The sequence below is a fragment of the Epargyreus clarus genome, unplaced genomic scaffold, assembly GCF_041222505.1.
Source record: "Epargyreus clarus isolate Ecla_fem2 unplaced genomic scaffold, WU_Ecla_fem_2.2 ptg000019l, whole genome shotgun sequence".
Lineage (NCBI taxonomy): Eukaryota > Metazoa > Arthropoda > Insecta > Lepidoptera > Hesperiidae > Epargyreus > Epargyreus clarus.
Genome location: NW_027332227.1, coordinates 11,755,374 through 11,774,669, shown reverse-complemented (window position 1 = coordinate 11,774,669; position 19,296 = coordinate 11,755,374). Strand labels below are relative to the sequence as shown.

Sequence of the window (19,296 nt, the reverse complement as noted above, 5' to 3'; positions counted from 1 at the left end):
TAAAAGTAGATGAAAATCTTTGAGAAACTCACTCTCACCCTCAGAATACAAGTCACAACTAGGATTTAAAATCTTATTTATTATCATAGATTAGTAAACATACTTCGCCGCCTTGAAATTGAATGAAGCCGCAAATGGCTTATTATAGTAAGTTCTTTTTTTTAATTCTTGACAAATAAAAACATTTTTAGAGAAATTTACGAATAAATTACTAATACTGCGTAATTTTCATGATAATTTAATAATTTATAATAATAATTTCAAATATTTTAAGGACACTTTAGCACGGAGACGTGGCAAACTTTTTTACGCAACTGTTTCAATTCTAAAAAAACTAGGTACATTTTCTTGTCTGTCCCTGTAGTTCCGGGACTAGAATAGGGCTACGGTAACTCCTGCCTGTCGTAAGAGGCGACTAAAAGGGGGCTTCCGGGGTTGCGGGCGGCAAGAGTGCGAGCTCTAGCCGTCCAGTAAGCGATCCCGGGAAGGACGGCGGTATGTGTGGTCGCATAGCGTCGTGTACACCAAATGGAGGAGCGAAAACTGCTCCCCCAGGGCAAAACCCGATCGGGGCATCGCGCTTGGAGGACTCCGGTTGCGTTCCGTCGGAGATCCCGGAGTTCTCCAACAAGCGTTGAGGACGGCCACCGGGGGGGTTTTAGTGCGGTAAGAATCCCACATAACCCGGCGTCGCTCCCACGTCGTCGGGTACCTTTTGAAGGTTTCCCCCTCGTTAAGAAAAATAAAAAAAAGGTACATTTTCTTGTTAGGAGTGAGTAATCTTTACTAATCTATGTTTATTATATAACTTGACTGTGACTTATAGTTTTAGACATGCATACAATGAAGTAAATAAATTTACTGCTCTGTAAAATTACGTAAAAAAAATAGCCAGTAATGGCAGTGTTAAATACTCTGATATAAATATAGGTTTCCAATATATATCATAACAGCTTTGACTAAAAGAAACATAAAATAACTGTTACTATATATTTTTTATCAACAACGTTATGCTCCTCTCCTTACAAGATACAATTTTATAGTAGAGATTTATTTATCAGACTCGCAAATATTGTCGTAAAGTTTAATCTGTTATTTTAAACTGTTACTATTATGAAAGTGGAAAACTTACTAGAATTATCATTAATCATACAAGTATTGACTAAGTTACCCCTTTATATTTTAATTATATTGATGTATTAACAAGGCTTTTAGATTTTAATTGAGAGGAATACGCACATGATTTTTGCAAAGTATCCGGCATAATATTGCACGCCAAGTGGACTAAATTGTAACGTTTTAAAGACGTTTAAAGAACAGATGAAAGTGTTTTTTTTTTCAAGTCGGCTGTTTAACGTATTACAGTGCTTCAGATTGAGTTTATAATAGCATAACTAAAATAAAAATTTTCATTGATATAAATTTAATTACTACATCCTAAATTAAAAACTACATGACGTTACTAAGCTCTTTGATGTTGAGGTTACTATAATGTTTTTAATGTTCATTCATGGTTTCCTTGCAAAAAAAAAAACAAGAATTAGTACTAGACTCTATTTTGTTACTAGGTCAATGTTCAGCTCACGATCCCGATAGTCAATGTTGGATCTGTGGCGAGATGCCACGCTGATCGTAATGGACACCCGCCAAGTGATTCATGACAAGAATTCCCTTAAAAATGTATCCGCCGAAAATTGCTTGCGGGCATCCAAATCTCGCGGCCATTTGAATATTTGTACTGCGGACTTCAAGCTTACATTCCTCATTAAATTTTGTTTTAGAAAATGTTTCTTTCAGTAACTCAGGGTTATAACTACGATGAATATATAGGATTATCGTACAATGTTAAGCATTTCTTGTAGATATACCGTTCCTCGCTCTATCTAGAAAACGTTTCTAACGATTTGAGCGAACTTCAGCGTTACCTTGTCATAGAATTTGTCATTTTACTAGATTTCCATTCGAAAAAAATATATAAATTACTTAAGGTGAACCTATGCCATTTGAGCATAGGCATGGCCATATTAGTCTAGATTTAGATATAAAACCACAGCAGAATTATACCGATGAACTCATTATAGAATGCATACATAACAAAATATTTCCGTGAAATAAAGCAATTAAGTTATTAATGAATTATTTTTGCGTCAAAAGTGTTAGGTTTTAATTGGGAAATAATATTACCTAGTAAATAAATAAATAAATATGTACCGATATGAAATTATTTATGGAGAAATAATGTATTATCGTTAATTATAATAAAGCATCAAGTTGCTTTCCGTAAAAGGTTTCTATTCGACTACGCCTGGTACACTAACGTGGCCCCTAATTTTGAGAAATATTTTAGTATTAACATTTCGTGAAATTTTAAATTAATTCGTCATACTAGAATACCGAACTGAAGGTGAGCTGTTTTTCGTCAGAATTCAAATCAGCACTGACCTTCCATCCAGCCGAGGAGTTGCTGTCTCCCTTATCCTTGAAGTATGGCACATTTTGAACCATCCACTCGTATATCTGCGAGAGTGTGAGTCTGTTGTCCTGCGCTGAGGTGATGGCTTGGGTTATGAGATCTGCGTACGAGAGGTTCCCCCACGCGTTCCTTCTGGATGAGTTCTTCTTCGTAAGGGTTGAGGACGGCAGCGGAGGTGCACCTTGTAGAAAAAGAGTGTGTTAGAAATTGTTTTTGGATTACAGTGATTCTCATAAAACATGCATCTTTATATAATTGAAAGAATACATTGTTTTTTTAGTTTGGTGGACAAAGAAGACACTAATACTTTCCAATGTAGTTCTGGAATATGTATTACAGAATTACAGATTTAGATGTAAATCTGTAAAACTATTTTGATAAACTGAAATTGTTGAACATTGAATTGTTTAAATAAATATATTTATATAGCAAACAAACTCACTGCATTCTGTTATATGCATATCAGATATTTTATTATAATTTAACAAAATAATAATTGTTTTAAATCACAATGCCGATCACTGAATGTTTGAATACTCTATTTTCACCTCAATACGTGCCTTTAAATCTCCTAGAACGTATTCTATGCCCTAATAATGTAATTACCTAATTGTCACATTTCAAAACGGTTCTATGTAACTTTATTTCTCCGTATTACTGTGATGTAAGGTTACTGTTATTTCTATGTAATATTTAATGTAGCAGAAGCAGTAGGTACCCTATAAGAATTTGTATAAATCAAATTCAATACGACTTGAATCAAAATAAACTATCACTACAGATTTTGACTGAAAAAAATCCTTAATTATTTATGACCTTAGCTGAACCTTCCTTTTATTAATGCAAGAAAAAACCTTTCCAGTAATTTTTATATTATACATAACTGGACCCACATATTCAAACACAATAATATTTTTTTAATATTAATGAATATTTATTATAAATGAAAGTAGGTAAATTATGCATCAGTTGCAAAAGGATATAGGTATTTGTGTAAAACGTAGTAAAAGTTCACTTACTTTTTAAAATTAACTATGGCGAACGGACAGGAAAGGAATAACTTCTGTTAAGGTATGTATTACCTTTTATAACCTTTATTTCCGTAACTTTCAAAATCGCATTTATTTCTAAAATATAAACAGACCGTTTAATTTTTCTTTCATTCATGATAAACAAATTTAAATAGATATATTAAAATAACTAAATATGATTTTGCAGCAGATCTGTCTGTCCTTAGCTTCACAGTATCTTATCGAATGTCCCAGCTTGGTACCGATAACCTATAGATTTATGATAAAAATATCTTCGGCCAGATATCGTATTTATACACATTCAAGGTTTTGTGTTACGTTCATTATAATGGAGACAATATAGGACAAATCTACTGTGATTATCACACTAACGGATAAAAGTATATTGTCAGTTAAAAGAACTTACACAAAAAAGACATTTTTAAAACCATTAATACTTAATACTTTTTTGCGTGTTTGTCTGTCTGTCTTTGTAGCGTCTACTTATCTAGCGTACCCAAATGGCTCTAGGAAAAGCTTAAGTTCTGTTTTGCCAAGAAAACATGTACTATTGTAAGCATTTAAAACTATATTAATTTTTAATATATACATAAATGGAGGCATTTTGATCGCACTATTACTACGACTATCACTACTAATACGACCCTACTGAAGCGATCACAATTCAAATCCTTTGAAGTCTTATTTATTTGTAAAAAGTAGTAGTAGTTATTTGTAAAGTTATATTTATATATAATTTACATGATTAAATGTAACTATTAACAGATTAACAAAATTATTTAAAAATATACCGATTTGTAATGTACCTACACATTGTTGTTGTACAAACGTTACTTTCTGTAATGTATGTTTTTGTTAATGAGTTATTAGCTCGCTTGTGACGTATTCTACTTATAAATATCCCAGATATCCACAGATACTCAGTAACTAGTTCTTGGTATTGTTAGGTAATACTTTTGGTAATGTAAATAGGTTAAGTTGGACGGTAATGCTAAAACCATCAATAAAGTTCTTACTAATTTTCAACCCTTCGTATGTCGACTACACCACTACCACTACACTTCTGCTCGATAACACTTATTTCAAGTTTAATAAATGGTATGATAAGAGACTTATACTACACGAGGCGTTCGGACTTAATCCCTCTGTTAGGTACTTAAAACTTCTTAAAAGCAAAATCTATCATTATTAAGCTTCTGCTTCACTGTAACATAAGTTTAGTTCATTATTTCTAGAAGAAAAGAAAAATTATCTAACACAGTGATAATCAATTCTCATCCCAATAAAAGCGTCTCATATTACATTAACAATTTAAATTAAAATGATTATGTATAAAAATGGTATAAGTGGTACTAATATTACGTCATGAAACTCAAAATAAAATCAAATTATAAGATTTTGATAGTAGTACAAAGAAATTTGAGCTTTTTTCTACATTCTAGGTATATCATGGTAGATGACAATTTAAAATACCGACAAATTTGTCTTTCGTCGTAATCAGTTAGCATTAGTACGTGTGAATATTAAAGTTAATAAACACGATAGTGAGTAACTAACCCTAGAACTTATAATATTGGTTCTTGTTTTATAATGATGATAATAAGACCACATTTACATGGAACAAAAACTAGTTTGAATGATACAATTGACGCCAATGTCGTTCGAAATGACGCAAATTAAGATCTAAGCCATGTTATAATATGTTTTCTATACAGAAAGTAGATATTATATATTTCTTCGCTCATGACGTCATTGTTCCAACTAGAAGTTACGACCGTATACACGTTATTTAAGAGTTTAGTTGTTTTTAAATATTATGTCTTAATGTTGATAATTATTGACACGAAAATGGTTTTAACACCTTTACTCCTTTAGTTCACAATATTTGATCAATTCGTTGCGTAGGTACTTTACAGAATATTTGAATGTGGGAACAATTCAAGCTTTGCTAAGTCCAGTGACGGTACTATTAGTGGAGTCATCCATAGACGTCTACGTTAGACGGATTTATCAAATAAGAAGTCTACTCTGTATAACCGTCAATGAAGTTTTCGGTCTGTGCGAAAGTAAAAGGGCCTAATCCAAAGAAAGAACACCCAAATTTATTTTGCCTGCAGCCGTAAAGTGACAAGTTTAACTGCCTAATTTATTAATATCGTTTTTTCTTTTACGAAATTATCTAAATATTGATGAAATATATAGTGCTACAGGTTTTAAAGAAAATGGTCTGTGCCTGAAACATACACCTGTAAGTAATTTTATCCGTTAATTCGGCCGAAATTTCGTACAGAATAGACCTCTAGATACGGAACTAAAGATAACGGGACAAGAACAATACTCGTAAAGTGTCCGCCCACGCATCACATAATCGCCTTTAATATATTAAAATTGTAAATAACATGACTCTTCTAGCGAGCCAGTTAAGATTATCTTTACACAGTGAATGAAATTGGAGTGTTTGTTTCAAAGTACCACATAACAGCTTTTTAATGCTTATGGGAAATCATGACAGAAAAAACATTATGAAATGTGTAAAATGTGTAACATGTACCTAATAATGCATGATGTGATTACTCGTAATAGTAATAACAGTTGTAAGTAATGTATTTGAGCTTGTTTAAAATTTATTTATGTAAACACTGTTTCTTATGTTGGTAACCTATTTAATAAATAAATAAAACTTTGGTCTGTCTGTCTATCTGGTTGTTCTTGCTAATCTTCGAACCGATTTTGACGGACTTTCGCTGGGAAGTACCTAATTATGAGGAGAAATATCGGCTTTTATTTTAGAAAAATAAATGGGGTTCAGCGCAAAAAGATGAAATCTGATGAGAAGTATCAACAGTATTTACAGTTAAACTATGATAAAATCGCAAAAAACGACATATATATTCTTAGTTTATTTGTAGATTCATCATCATCATCATCAACCCATTACTGTCCCACTGCTGGGCACGGGTCTCCTCTCATAATGAGAAGAATTAGGCTTTAGTCCACCGCGCTGGCCAAGTGCGTATTGGTAGACTTCACAAACGTTTCAGATTTTTTTTTATAAATCTCTCAGGTATGCAGGTTTCCTCACGATGTTTTCCTTCACCGTTTAGCAAGTGATAATTAATTTCTAATACGCACATAACTTTGAAAAATCAGAGGTGCGTGCCTGGGATTCGGACTCCTCGATTGAGAGGCCGAGTTTCTTAACCACTAGGGCCTGTCTATTTGTATATTATATCCTAACTATTATGAACAATTTTAGCTTCGTGCCTTTCTAGTAATTAATAATTATTTATCTTTTACGTTAGAAGTCAGGGTTCAAATGCCTCTGATATTTCCGAAGTAATCCGAAGAATAAGAAAGCGTTCTCTAAAAAATTAAGTTTTGAAAAGTGTGTGACGTCTTTGCACTTTCCTTGCGTGTGGACAACCCCATGCTTCACGTTCTGAGACCATGTGCAGCACTGGGATAGTCATGGGTGCATGCCCATTACTATCAACAATACACAAAAGATCTTTACTTCCTCTCAAACCAACACAGCAGTTGCATCTATAAAACAGAAGTACCTAGGTGTGTCTTTTATTGAAATTCTTTTATTATAGGAATTTACGTAGTAAATGTCTGTCTATTAATCGCTTATGCATTTTACATCACTGTAGGTAATTCAGACATAGGAAAGGTTAATAGTGTTTTGCCAATGCAAATTGCTTATTACGCACAACTCGTACGTAATATTATACGTCTACGTCTGTAAGTTTTTAATACGGGTGCAATGTATTCTATCTCCACCACACACATTGGTATTGACAATCCAACATTTGAACCAACATTGGATTGGAGATGGCGTTTTTTTGATACCAATTCTAAAGCTTCATTATTCTTTTGTACCCGAGAATAAAACCATGTGACGTTGCTCCATTTTTTGATAATTTGATTCGCTCGTGGACTCGTGGTCCACGTCTCGTCTATTGTTATTTAATAGCCTTATAGTTATTGTCGAGTGAAAGGGTTGAACATTGAGTGGGTATATCAAATATCTTTGAAGGTGTCAAACGCGATATTGTTCGTTTTAAACCTAGTCTTCAGGAATAGCAATGTACTCATGCATCGGAAAATAACTGCAACAGAACTTTTTCCTTATAAGGGATTCATTATTGTTATTAAGGAGCTGCATTTATTGATGTGAAACATCTATAGCCGCACGTAAAAAAGATTTCTGGCGTGGCGACGATTACCTTTAACTACATAGACAAATGTTCTATAAGGGACAGAGCTATTAGAACAATGTGATAAAAAAAGACAACTAGTGTTTGACCTTGCGTTTTAAGTGTACGCAAACGTAAATATTGACCATGGAATATAGTGACCAATGATTACTTCAGTCAAAACGGGACATCGATTTTTTTATGTCAAATACTTTTTACTTGAAAAAATATAGTTAGAAATAATAAAAAACACGCTTTTATGATAAAATTAACTAAAAAGTAGAAAATAATTTTCAATCTAGGAATCATTTAAGGAAAAGTAAATAGTATAATTGTGCAAAAATGTGGGGCGCTTTATGAAAACTGATAAATGGAGCACCCCATGTTTTTTTCACAATTATAATATTTACTGTTACTTAATTGACAATGGCAACGGTTCATTTCGGAGACAACGGCACGAAGCATCGAAAAAAGGGACTGTCCCGTTAAAAACGGGACGTATGGACGTATATTTCTCATTGATACTCATGCTTGTCAAAGACAATGAAATAATGGAACAGAAGGTAAAAAATGTCCAGAACTGTCGATAATAGTTTTAGTACATCGTTTACGTAGAAATGTTATAGTACAGTTTAACTAAATAAATTATTATTATATAAATATATAATTTGATGAAAGAATGTATCTATACAGATGTATCGACTGGTTTAAAATATACGATTTAAAAATTGTTTATATTTATTATCGTATATTAGTAAAGATTACTCACTCCTAACAAGAAAATGTACCCAGTTTTGAGAATTGAAATAGTTGCGTAAAAAAGTTTTGCCACGTCTCCGTGCTAAAATGTCCCTAAAATATTTGAAATAATTATTTATCTATTATGTAAATTACGCAGTATTAGTTATTTATTTGTAAATTTTCTCTAAAAATGTTTTTATTTGTCAAGAATTCAAAAAAAACTTACTAATAAGCCGTTTGTGGCTTCATTCAATTTCAAGGCGGCGAAGTATCTTTACTAATTTATGTTTATTATTTTCAGTTTTATTTTACACACGACCATTAATTGCAAAGTTGTGTACATTTTATAAATGTACTAGCTGACCCAGCAAACATTGTGTTGCCATATAAATAAAAAAATGTTAAGGGTGAACAACCCTTATCACTTAAGAGATATGAAAAATAGATAGATAGTAGCCAATTCTCAGACTTACTGAATATGCATATAAATTTTGATGAAAATCAGTAAGAGCGTTTCGCAGGAGTACAGTAACTAACATCGTGACATGCGAATTTTATATAATCTTACCGTGGTCTTTTTGAGGATTAATTTCTGGCTATACAAAGATTGTTTATTAAATTATGTTTAGGTTAATTTATTCAATTAAAGAAATTTTAAAATACCGTATACTATCCTATATAAATTTTATGGTAATATTTTTTATTATTTACCACAGATATCGAAGAAAATTTAGAGATTAGGATACAGAATTTCCCATATATCGATTTTATTTTATTAAAATAAACTATAAAAAGTTATATTTTGACTAAAACACACTAATATAAAAATTAAGCAGTGGGATCTTAAACTATAACATACACGTATGAACATCGTGAGCTTCAATAAAATGTCACTTCTGTTCTGTTGATCTATGGTCATAGATCAATGAAAATTTTTTCATTGATCTATGACAGTTCAATTCAATCAATGAAAGTTTTTGTCAATGAAAGTGATAAAGACGCAAAATGCATGGTCATGCATTTTGCGTCTTTATCACTTTCATTGATAAAAACATACTTTGTCTCTTTCTGGTTACTCATGTAATCATGGCGGATCGAACACGAAAAATAAACAAAATTTAATAATTTCTCTTCATTTACGTGTGATAGGTGATTCCATGAATCTTGTTTCTTTTTCGAGCATAAATTTTGCATTTATGCATTACACAAGAAGGCATTTTGAGGCTTAAAATTCAAAATAATGACGTTTAACGTGTTCAGTGACATTCGTGTGTATTACTACGCCGCGCGAGAGCGACTGGAGTCGTTTTAACTCGTTTTACACCACTTGACGTATTTTGTATGTTTTAAGTATTGCCCGCTTATTTTTCTGATAATAAAATGTCTGACCGTGATAATTTAGAGAGTGAAAGTGATCAGCCTTCGGCAAAGAAAGCAAAATCACACTATGACACACCGTCAAGTCATCAGTAAGTTAATTATTTTTTTATAATTAAAGTATGCATTTATCTGTGCATTAAGCACGCGTATATTTGGTGTGTTTTGAGCGCCAGCAAATGTAAAATCTACTATCTTGGTAGATTAAAATTCACATAAAAATCATTGCATACAATGTTTTTAAATTATTAATTAATTTTAATGTCATTCTTCTCAGAGAATAAATTTATTAAGACTGACAGAATTGTATTTCAAAATCAGCTGATGGCGTGCAGCGCACGAAAGTTTTTTCTTATTTGTTATAAATATGAACATTAAAAAATTAATTAATTTTTCTAATCATAGTGGCATTTATTGTGAAACATTCATTATTGATACTTATAATTTACGATTTTAGTAATATATTGAAATAACTAGCTAAGATTCTTGAGTTTACTAATATATTGGAGCCAATTTATTTTTTTCTGTATATTTTAATAACATATTTTTGATGTGAAACATCTATAGCCGCACGTAAAACCGATTTCTGGCGTGGCGACGCTATACGATGGTATATATATATATACAGTCTATATGCAGTAGTGTGTACGGTGTGGCGACGCGACGCCATGCGCAATCGAATTCAATAGTCATCGTTATCTGGAAAAAAATCGTAATATTTTATTTTATCATTATGACATATTTAGTTCCTATCACAATATGTTCTTTTCTGCATATTACTTTTACAAAATAATGTCGATGTTTCACATCTGCCAGGCGTCCCGTGACGGCTCACATTTTTTTATTTAACAGGTGGACATGCCCATTGATTTAATGACGTAAAAAGTACGAGACTCTGTTGGTTTATTTGGAGCGCTTAGCTTACAGTAAATTGTATTTTAGTAGGTTGGCCATTGCTGGCTCCAATGTGTGAAGTCGGTTATTAAAATTTGTTGTGTCAGACATACAAACGTAGAATGATTACTTATTATAACATTCCTGTAACATGATCTCTGGTTATGACCTATTTGCGTAGTAGTAGTGACAATGATATGAATAAAATTAAAATTATATAAAACTTTTCTCGGTTACATTTACGTAGTAAATTTAATTGATTGTAATGTGATTGATTGTAATGCGCCTATATTATAGAATATCAATCCTATTATAATTGTTTTGTATTTCATCATGTATATATTTCATATATATCAAATTATGACAAACAATTTATACATTTTTAACCGACTTCAAAAAGGAGGTGGTTATCAATTCGGCCGGTATCTTTTTTTTTTTTTTTTATGTATGTACACGAATTACTCCCCCGTTAGTGGACCGATTTTAATTCTTTTTTTAATGTGTAGGGACGAGCTGGAAATTGGTCCCATTTAAATATGGTTAGAATCCATCGATGGGTTCTGGAGAAAATGAGGGGAACTCCTCCACCCATGTAAATAACAGCCATAACTTCGCCGTTTATGAACCTATTTTAATGCCTTTAATTTCATGTATGGACAATTGCTACAAGTTGGTCCCATTTAAATATGATGAGGATCAGAGTGGGTTCTGGAGACAAAATATGTAACTCCTCAACCGATGGGTATAATTGAGTTTTGTTTGACGATATTTGGTGTAGGTTCTAATGAAATTGCAAAACCAGTTTATCATTGACTATTTAAGGGTCTGATAATGTGGCTCGGAGTCAAAATATGTAACTCCTCAACCGATGGGAATAATTGAGTTGTGTTTAAAGATATTTGGTGTAGGTTCTAATGAAATTGCAAAGCCAGTTCATCATTGACTATTTAAGGGTCTGATAATGTGGCTCGGAATCAAAATATGTAACTCCTCAACCGATGGGAATAATTGAGTTGTGTTTAAAGATATTTGGTGTAGGTTCTAATGAAATTGCAAAGCCAGTTCATCATTGACTATTTAAGGGTCTGATAATGTGGCTCGGAGACAAAATATGTAACTCCTCAACCGATGGGAATAATTGAGTTGTGTTTGAAGATATTTGGTGTAGGTTCGAACGGAATTGCAAAGTCAGTTCATCATTGACTATTTAGTTAGGTTAGGTTGGAACATATAAGATAATATAAAACTAAGCGAGCAGGGCGCGGTAGCGCCCTGCGAGCGGGCGGTTTCAATCAAAGTAAATTCAGACCTTACCTTCATTCATGATCACGTTTTTGCAATTTTATATTGTATTAATATAAATGTACTCATACATCACAAATATGTACTAAACCAACATTTATTTCAATTATTTTTTACTTTGTAGTGACATAGCAGTCGGTTGTATTTTTTGTTAAATTTTTTTTTTTCAAATATATTGAAAAATAACTTTTGATGTGAATTTGTGATTGACACGTTACATAATAGAATATTAATTTAGGTCAACGTCTATAGAGAAAAAGGTTAATTTAATGAATTGTTAAAAAGCATTGTTAAAATTTAGGGTACAAGGCAAGTACTTAATATTTAATTTGCTTGAGCAAACATGGACAATAATCGTGGCGACTGCCCTTCTAAGAATTGTCTAGGAGTGTCCATTTTAGCGTATCTTACCCTGGCATGTTCTACTTGGAAGTACAAAAGGGATTTCAATAATTATTATGATCAATTATTTTAACGAATATAGATGTTGTCAAATATCACATATTGATGTGTTTAACTATATAGGTATTTTATAAGTGATGGTGATGTGATGTGATGGTAAAATCTTGAAATAGAATTTTAAAGTGGTTAACCCCAACCGATTGGGTTGAAATTTTGCATACACGTTTGGTTTCGATGATAATCCATTAGTTGATGTGATTAGCGTAGTGACGTCATTCTACATCCAATATTCCCTACAATGGCAGACTAATTACTTATAAGCACCCATAACATGTGTATCAAATAAAGGTTTTCTGATAATCATAAGAAACAATATTGTTTTTGTTTATATGATAGGACGAAGAAAATAATATTGTACAGAATCTCATTTTTTAATCCATAGGTTGACTATGTACAACCGTCATTTTTTCAAAAGTTCTACGCTATTTCACCGTCGTCAAATTTTGCAATACGATTTCATGTAACATTCGTCAAATTCGTTTTTTTCGGACTACATTAAACCACCAACGGAATCGTTTAGGTTTCATCAAGCCAAGTGGAAACTAAGGAAGGTATTAGTTAGTTTATTGGCATCAAAGACACTACACGTCTTTGATGACAATAATGATATGTTTACCTCATCGTTAAAGCAACTGGCATTTGAACCTAAAGCATCATCAAAATTAATATCATTAGTCAATCGCAATTTTTGCAAATATGATTTTAGTGTGAAGAGAAAAATAGCTTTTGAACGTGTAAATATGCATTATTTCGCAAAAAGTTACACTGACTAATGTTATTTATAACCGGAATGGTTAGTATATGATTAACGAGTGCTGGGTCCTCTAGTTATTAATATCTATAATGTGATTTAAACAATACCCTCTAGGCAAGTTGACTTTGATATAGAAAATGACTATACCTACAGAAAAATGTTAATGGACTGAATCCATTCGTGCATTTTGTCACTACAATTTTATTGAAACGGCAATTTTAATAAAACGTACACTATATTTTGCTTAAACAATATTTTAACATTTATATCATATCGTATCTTATTTAAATTAATATTGCTGATGTCTTTATGCATATTTCGAATAAATGATATTGGCTTTTAAATTCAAGGTGATTTAAATTTAAATCAATCCATACTTGCCTCTTAATTAAAAATATGGTACTTAAATCGAAATGTATGACACAAAACGAGTATGCATACTATAATCCCATTAAATAAAATATATTATACTAAAGTTTTACAATGCAAGACTGTTTCCGATAATGCAAATGTTTTGTTGGTACCTACTTACTTATGATTATATTTCTAGTATGTAGATATTTGTATAAGTTCCTTCTTACTTCTTACTTTGCTACTAAAATATTTTCAAGTACCTATTGAGTGTTTAAATAGTTATATCTTGTGTGTTATTGATGGTCATCCAAATTATTAGAACATGCGAAATTTATTTAAAGTATAATTAAGCGAATTAATATATACACTTAACTATTCATATATTCGATTCTACACCATTGAAACGCTAACAATGGTATGAGTTGTCGATTATTCAAGTTGAATGACAGATTTGTAATTTTACTAACACATAGGTAAATATTTTATAACTAAAATATAAAGTTGAAAGGTTTTTGTTGAACCCTTTGTGGTTCGACTCCGGCGGCACAACCGCCACACCTATTTCTGCCTTATAACAGCAGTGTTAAGCGCTGCTGTGTTCCGTTTTGAAGGGTGTGGTAAGGGAGACATACTTTTCCGAGGAGTTCCAGCTTGGTCCTCAGGGGTAGAGGCGCATCTGTGGCCGACCTCAGGTAGGAATATCTGATCCTTTCTATCCTATCTTGGTTGATCACAGATGTCCATGGGCGGCAGTAGCCACTTACCATCAGGTGGACTGCATGCTCGTCTGCTACTCCTATATTATAAAAAAAATAATAATAAAGGTAACGGTTATGGTAAAGTGTTATTGTCAATTTGAAATGACATCTTATATCTACGAGTAAAAACTCGTAGATAATAAAGTTTAAATCGATGCATGCTTAAAAAGCATGCATCGGATTTAAACTTTATTTAAAGTGCGTAGCTAACCTGTCTATGATAAAAATGATTGGTTAGAATTTCCTTGACAGTGGACACATTTATATTTCAGATTTCCGTAGAAACGATTTGAACAATCGATTTAGTAATAGGACTCCTTACTTATGCGAATGCATAATATATGTACCCTACTCATACTACTTAATCATTACTCATATCTTTTCCTGCGACTTCCACCAGTAGTAACCGTTTTAAAAAAAATATTTCTGTTTGTTTATATTTATATGTCGCCTGTTGTTTATATTGTATCTGTAAATCAGCACGGCAATGATTTCATCGTTTTTTGAAGAATCAATTGTCAATATTATTTTTTGGGTGATAGTAGTGATAAACATTGTTTTGCGACCTTATAATCTGTCGTACACTGTTATCTTTCGATGTAAACATTGGCAGCGAAACCGTTACTTAACATAACTCAATTTTGTTATTCAAATATTGTAAGTACGCAGAGCACAATATTGATCCATATTTAATTTTAAAGCATTGTAAATACGTGGGCCGGCATAAATTGTTGCGCATATCGTGAGTGCGACCTCATGAATGTTTTAGAGGACAGGAGATATTTACCGGCCAGATTTTGATTGGAGTTCTTCTTGCTACCGTCGTCACTAGGGTCCACATAGTTTTCGGGCCTCGGCAGCGGCCACGTGTTGGAACGCGCGCGCGTTTGTGGCTCAAAGCCGACTTCGGTGAGTTCTCCTAGAGGTTCAAGCTCCCCCATCGCTCCCTCGAGCTCGGAGAGCGCCGTTTGCGAGGACCACGGGCTCTGGTAACTGTTGCCACCCTGTAAAGACATCTTGCACCGTCGATTTCGCAAGCAGTGGAATTTTTTGGTGGGTGTGTCGATTCGAGCGCTCACCGGCGCGAACCCACTTCGGCTGTTACCATCACACCGCGCTCAAAAATATTTCTCGACCGACTTCTTTCTATTTCCAGAACGTCGTCGGACCCGGACCGCGATCCGGAGAGGTTATCTAACTCCTCCTTATCGGCTCCGTTATACGAAGCCAATAACATGTGGCGTCTCGCTAACGTTCATAAACAGAGATGTGCGCCGAGAGCGTCTGCCGTCGGGCCGCTCCCGAGAGGCGATTTTCGCTAAATATAAGCGCGGAGCGAGGCGGGGGCGGGGCGCACACCACGTGAGCGACTACGCGCCGATTTTCCAATTCATCACTGGCGGGCTAGAGGCGCGATAACCTTGTAACGTGGCTCGCAACACCGCGTCGTGTCGCCTACAGTGGTCACCGTGACGGTACCGAAGATCACTGCACAGATCGGTCCTTCTTTCGAGTTCGACAAGCACTTTGACAACTTTTTCGCACTGATAACAGTTATCACTGGGTGTCGAAAGTTCGCAACCGTCGGATTGAGTATTTTTCCGTTTCGAGAGTGATCGCCTCACGATTGCGTACGACGGAGATTCGGTGGCGAGAAGTCCACGCGGTATGCAGAGTTCGCTACTGCGTAATAAGTGAGTCGCGCGTGGCGCGACGATTCGTCCTCGAGCGCGAACGGTCGCACGTACACTGAACCGACTGAACCGACCGCGTCGCGAGACGCGAGGCGCGGCTGCCGTGCGAATTCCGCTCGGCGCCGCGCTGGCCGCGGGCGGCGGAGGGACGGAGGAGGGCGCTGATAGAGAAGTGGCGTCGTGTGACTCGGTGTGACCGCACCGCTCCAGGTCGCCATCTCGACCGCACTCGCCGCAAGCTCGACCATTTGACGGCTGAACGGATCGTCTTCACTTACAGACCTCACATGCTCCTAAATTCTTTAAAAGTTTATCGTCGTTTAGTAGGTGCGCCGCATCGCGTGACCTTGCTCTTACAGATTGACGTCGAAGTGCATGCCTTGTTATTTACATCGCAACCACAACAGAAGTTTTATTTATACCTACCTATTCTTCACGATTTCTGTAATTTAATGCCAATTTGAGATGATAGTAGAATGTAATTGTTTATTGACGACATTCTTTAGATCTGTATGATGTCGTAGACACTCTGTGTCCGATCTGATACGCAGGTCCCGGATTCGATCTCTGTCTAAGCAAATAATATATTATACCTACCCACGTAAATGATGAATTACCTACACGTGCCTCGTATCCGGATATTAAATATTTTCATTTAATTTTTGTATTTCAGCCGAATTATGGTAGTTTTCAATCGTACTAATAGATATACTTACATTACATATCTATATAGTGTCTAGTTCTGACACTACTATAAGTATTTTTTTAAACAGACTTGTTAATATGCAGCGTTTTATATATTTACCAAGAGTCATTAATATTAAATTCAGCATCATTTTCTAAAAAGCAGCAATAGCGTAGTAGTTTTAAAATAGGACCCCTTAAACTGAGGGTCCGATGTAAAGATCCCGGACATGCACCACACATGCTCACGCACGATTTTTCAAAGCTGTGTATTAAAAAATAATGCTGACTTGCTTTAATAATAAAAGAAAACATTGTGTGGAAACATAAACGGTTAAAAGTTCTTCAAAAAGTTCTCAAAGCAGTTGGCCAACGTGGTGGATTATGACTTTAAGCTGTCTGGGTCAGAGAGAATATCCGCACCCAGCAGTGGTATTACTAGTAGGTAGGTTGTCCCTGTAGTCCCGGGACTAGAATAGGGCTACGGTATCCCCTGCCTGTCGTAAGAGGCGACTAAAAGGAGGCTTCCGGGGTTGCGGGCGGCAAGATTGGGAGGTCGAGCCGTCCAGCAAGCAACTCCGGGAAGGACGGCGGTATGTGTGGTCACATACCCTCGTAAACACCAGACGGTGGGGTGAGTTCTGAAGCTCACCTAGGAGGAGCCCGAAGGGGCGACGCGTTCAGGGGACTCCGGTTGCATTCCGTTGAAGATCCCGGAGTCCTCATGGCAACGCTGAGGACGGCCACCTTTTTTAGTGCGGTAAGAATCCCACATAACCCCGTGTTGCTCCCACGACACTGGGTACCTTTTGAAGGTTTCCCCCTCTTAAACTGGTAGTGGTAAAACCATAGGATAGTTATCCTGGTGCCGACGATTAAATTTTTTTTACTTACCTAGTGTAAAAATAGTTTTATTGAATTGAAAGAATTGCAACCACTTTGTTTTTTTACCTCTTTATTATACCTTAATTTTCGGCATTGTGCATGTATTAAGTCCCTATAATTATAATTCTGGGTCTTTTTTTTGTTATAAAATCCTTCAAAAGGTACCCGGTCCCGTGGGAGCGACACAGAGTTATGTGGGATTCTTACCACACTAAAACCCCCCCAGTGGCCGTCCTCGACTCTGCGTATCTCCAAAGGAAGACAACCGGAATCCTCTTAGCTCGTTGCTCGTTGCCCAGGTAAGTTGGCGTTCGCCACACCGCCTGGTGCGTACGACGGTACGCGACCACACATACCGCCGTCCATCCCGAGACCGCTGGCCGGGCGGTTCGAGCGCCCACTCTTGCCGCCCGCAACCCTGGAAGCCCCCTTTTAGTCGCCTCTTACGACAGTCAGGGAATACCGTAGCCCCATTCTGGTCCCGGAACTACAGGGACAATAATTCTGGGTCTACAGTCTGATTCATAATTAGGTATCCAAAATGTAAACAAAGAAATATCATTGTCAAAATACGTTTACAGGTATTGCAAACCCTAACAAATTAACAAGAAACGAAAAATTTCACAAACTTAACAAAAAACAAAAACTTAGTAACTGCACACAATTTAAAAAACGCGCTATGAAAACTAGAAAACATTCGAGTTTGACCACAATCACGAAAATGAATAATATCAACTACGAAACTTAAAAATGGCGGCATAAAAAATGTTTTGGATCCCGATTGTGTTACCATTATCACAATTAAATTTTCTACCATAAATCTTGTTTTTTATTATTATTACTGTATGAAATGAAATTGAATTAATATAAATATTTGAAAATGTAAATTGATTTTAATTTATTTAGATTATTATTTTACTATCGTTATATTAACTTAATATTGTCAAAAATAAGAAACTACCATTTGAAATATATTTTCTTAATAGGTCAACACCTTTGTTTACATTTTGGACACCTAATTATGAATCGGACTATAGGTATGTAGATATATCCGTCTAGGTTTCTGACGATACGATACATATAACTCAAATATGAAGAAATGGCTATTAAACTTAAACGTACTTTTTGTAAAACAAAGTTCACACAAAATGTTATAAAAAGCGTTATAAAAGCGAAATTAATTAGGTATATGAAAAGTCTAATAACTTAATTTAGATACCTTTTCTGGGTCTTGGTGTTTGCCTGCATAGGTATACCTATGTCCGATCTTAACGTAGACAGTGAAAATAAATAAAAATAACAATCATAAAATAATTGCTGTCAAAAATTAGTTACCTTTCACGTTTCGTGACTAGTAACATAGCACTAATATTAATTCTGTGGAATAAGTGCGTGTATCAGTTTAATTACTTAATTACACAGTCGGGTGCCCGCATTAGACTCGCCTCGCTGTGCGTCCACCTTTACGTTCAACATAGGATGATAACCTCATTATTTAAATCATATTACAATCTTATTCAACAATTAGCGTTAGAAATATTAAGGATGTAAAATATTTATTTACAATATAAAATGTATAAAATATGATACGTCATCTTATTGTAAACGACCTAATAAGCACTTACATACCTACTTTAGTACATTATACCTTATTATTTCAATGTAAAACGTAATTTTAATAAAACGTC

The 19,296-nt window shown here is 34.6% G+C and overlaps 1 protein-coding gene across 5 annotated transcripts in view; it reads right to left on the bottom strand.

Annotated features, from left to right (window-relative positions):
* The window catches only part of foxo (forkhead box, sub-group O), a 128,447-nt gene extending 112,115 nt beyond the window's left edge, over positions 1-16,332 (bottom strand). The window contains exons 1-2 of one of the 5 annotated variants that reach the window (XM_073083668.1): positions 15,133-16,332; positions 2,443-2,654 (exon numbers count right to left, since the gene is read on the bottom strand). In XM_073083668.1, coding sequence (XP_072939769.1) covers positions 2,443-2,654; positions 15,133-15,361 — 441 coding nt within the window. In that variant the 5' untranslated portion in view covers positions 15,362-16,332. The remainder of the gene's footprint in view (positions 1-2,442; positions 2,655-15,132) is intronic. The other 4 variants (XM_073083669.1, XM_073083665.1, XM_073083670.1 and 1 more) reach the window with 4 other exon arrangements.
* Between the last annotated feature and the right edge of the window lie 2,964 nt (positions 16,333-19,296).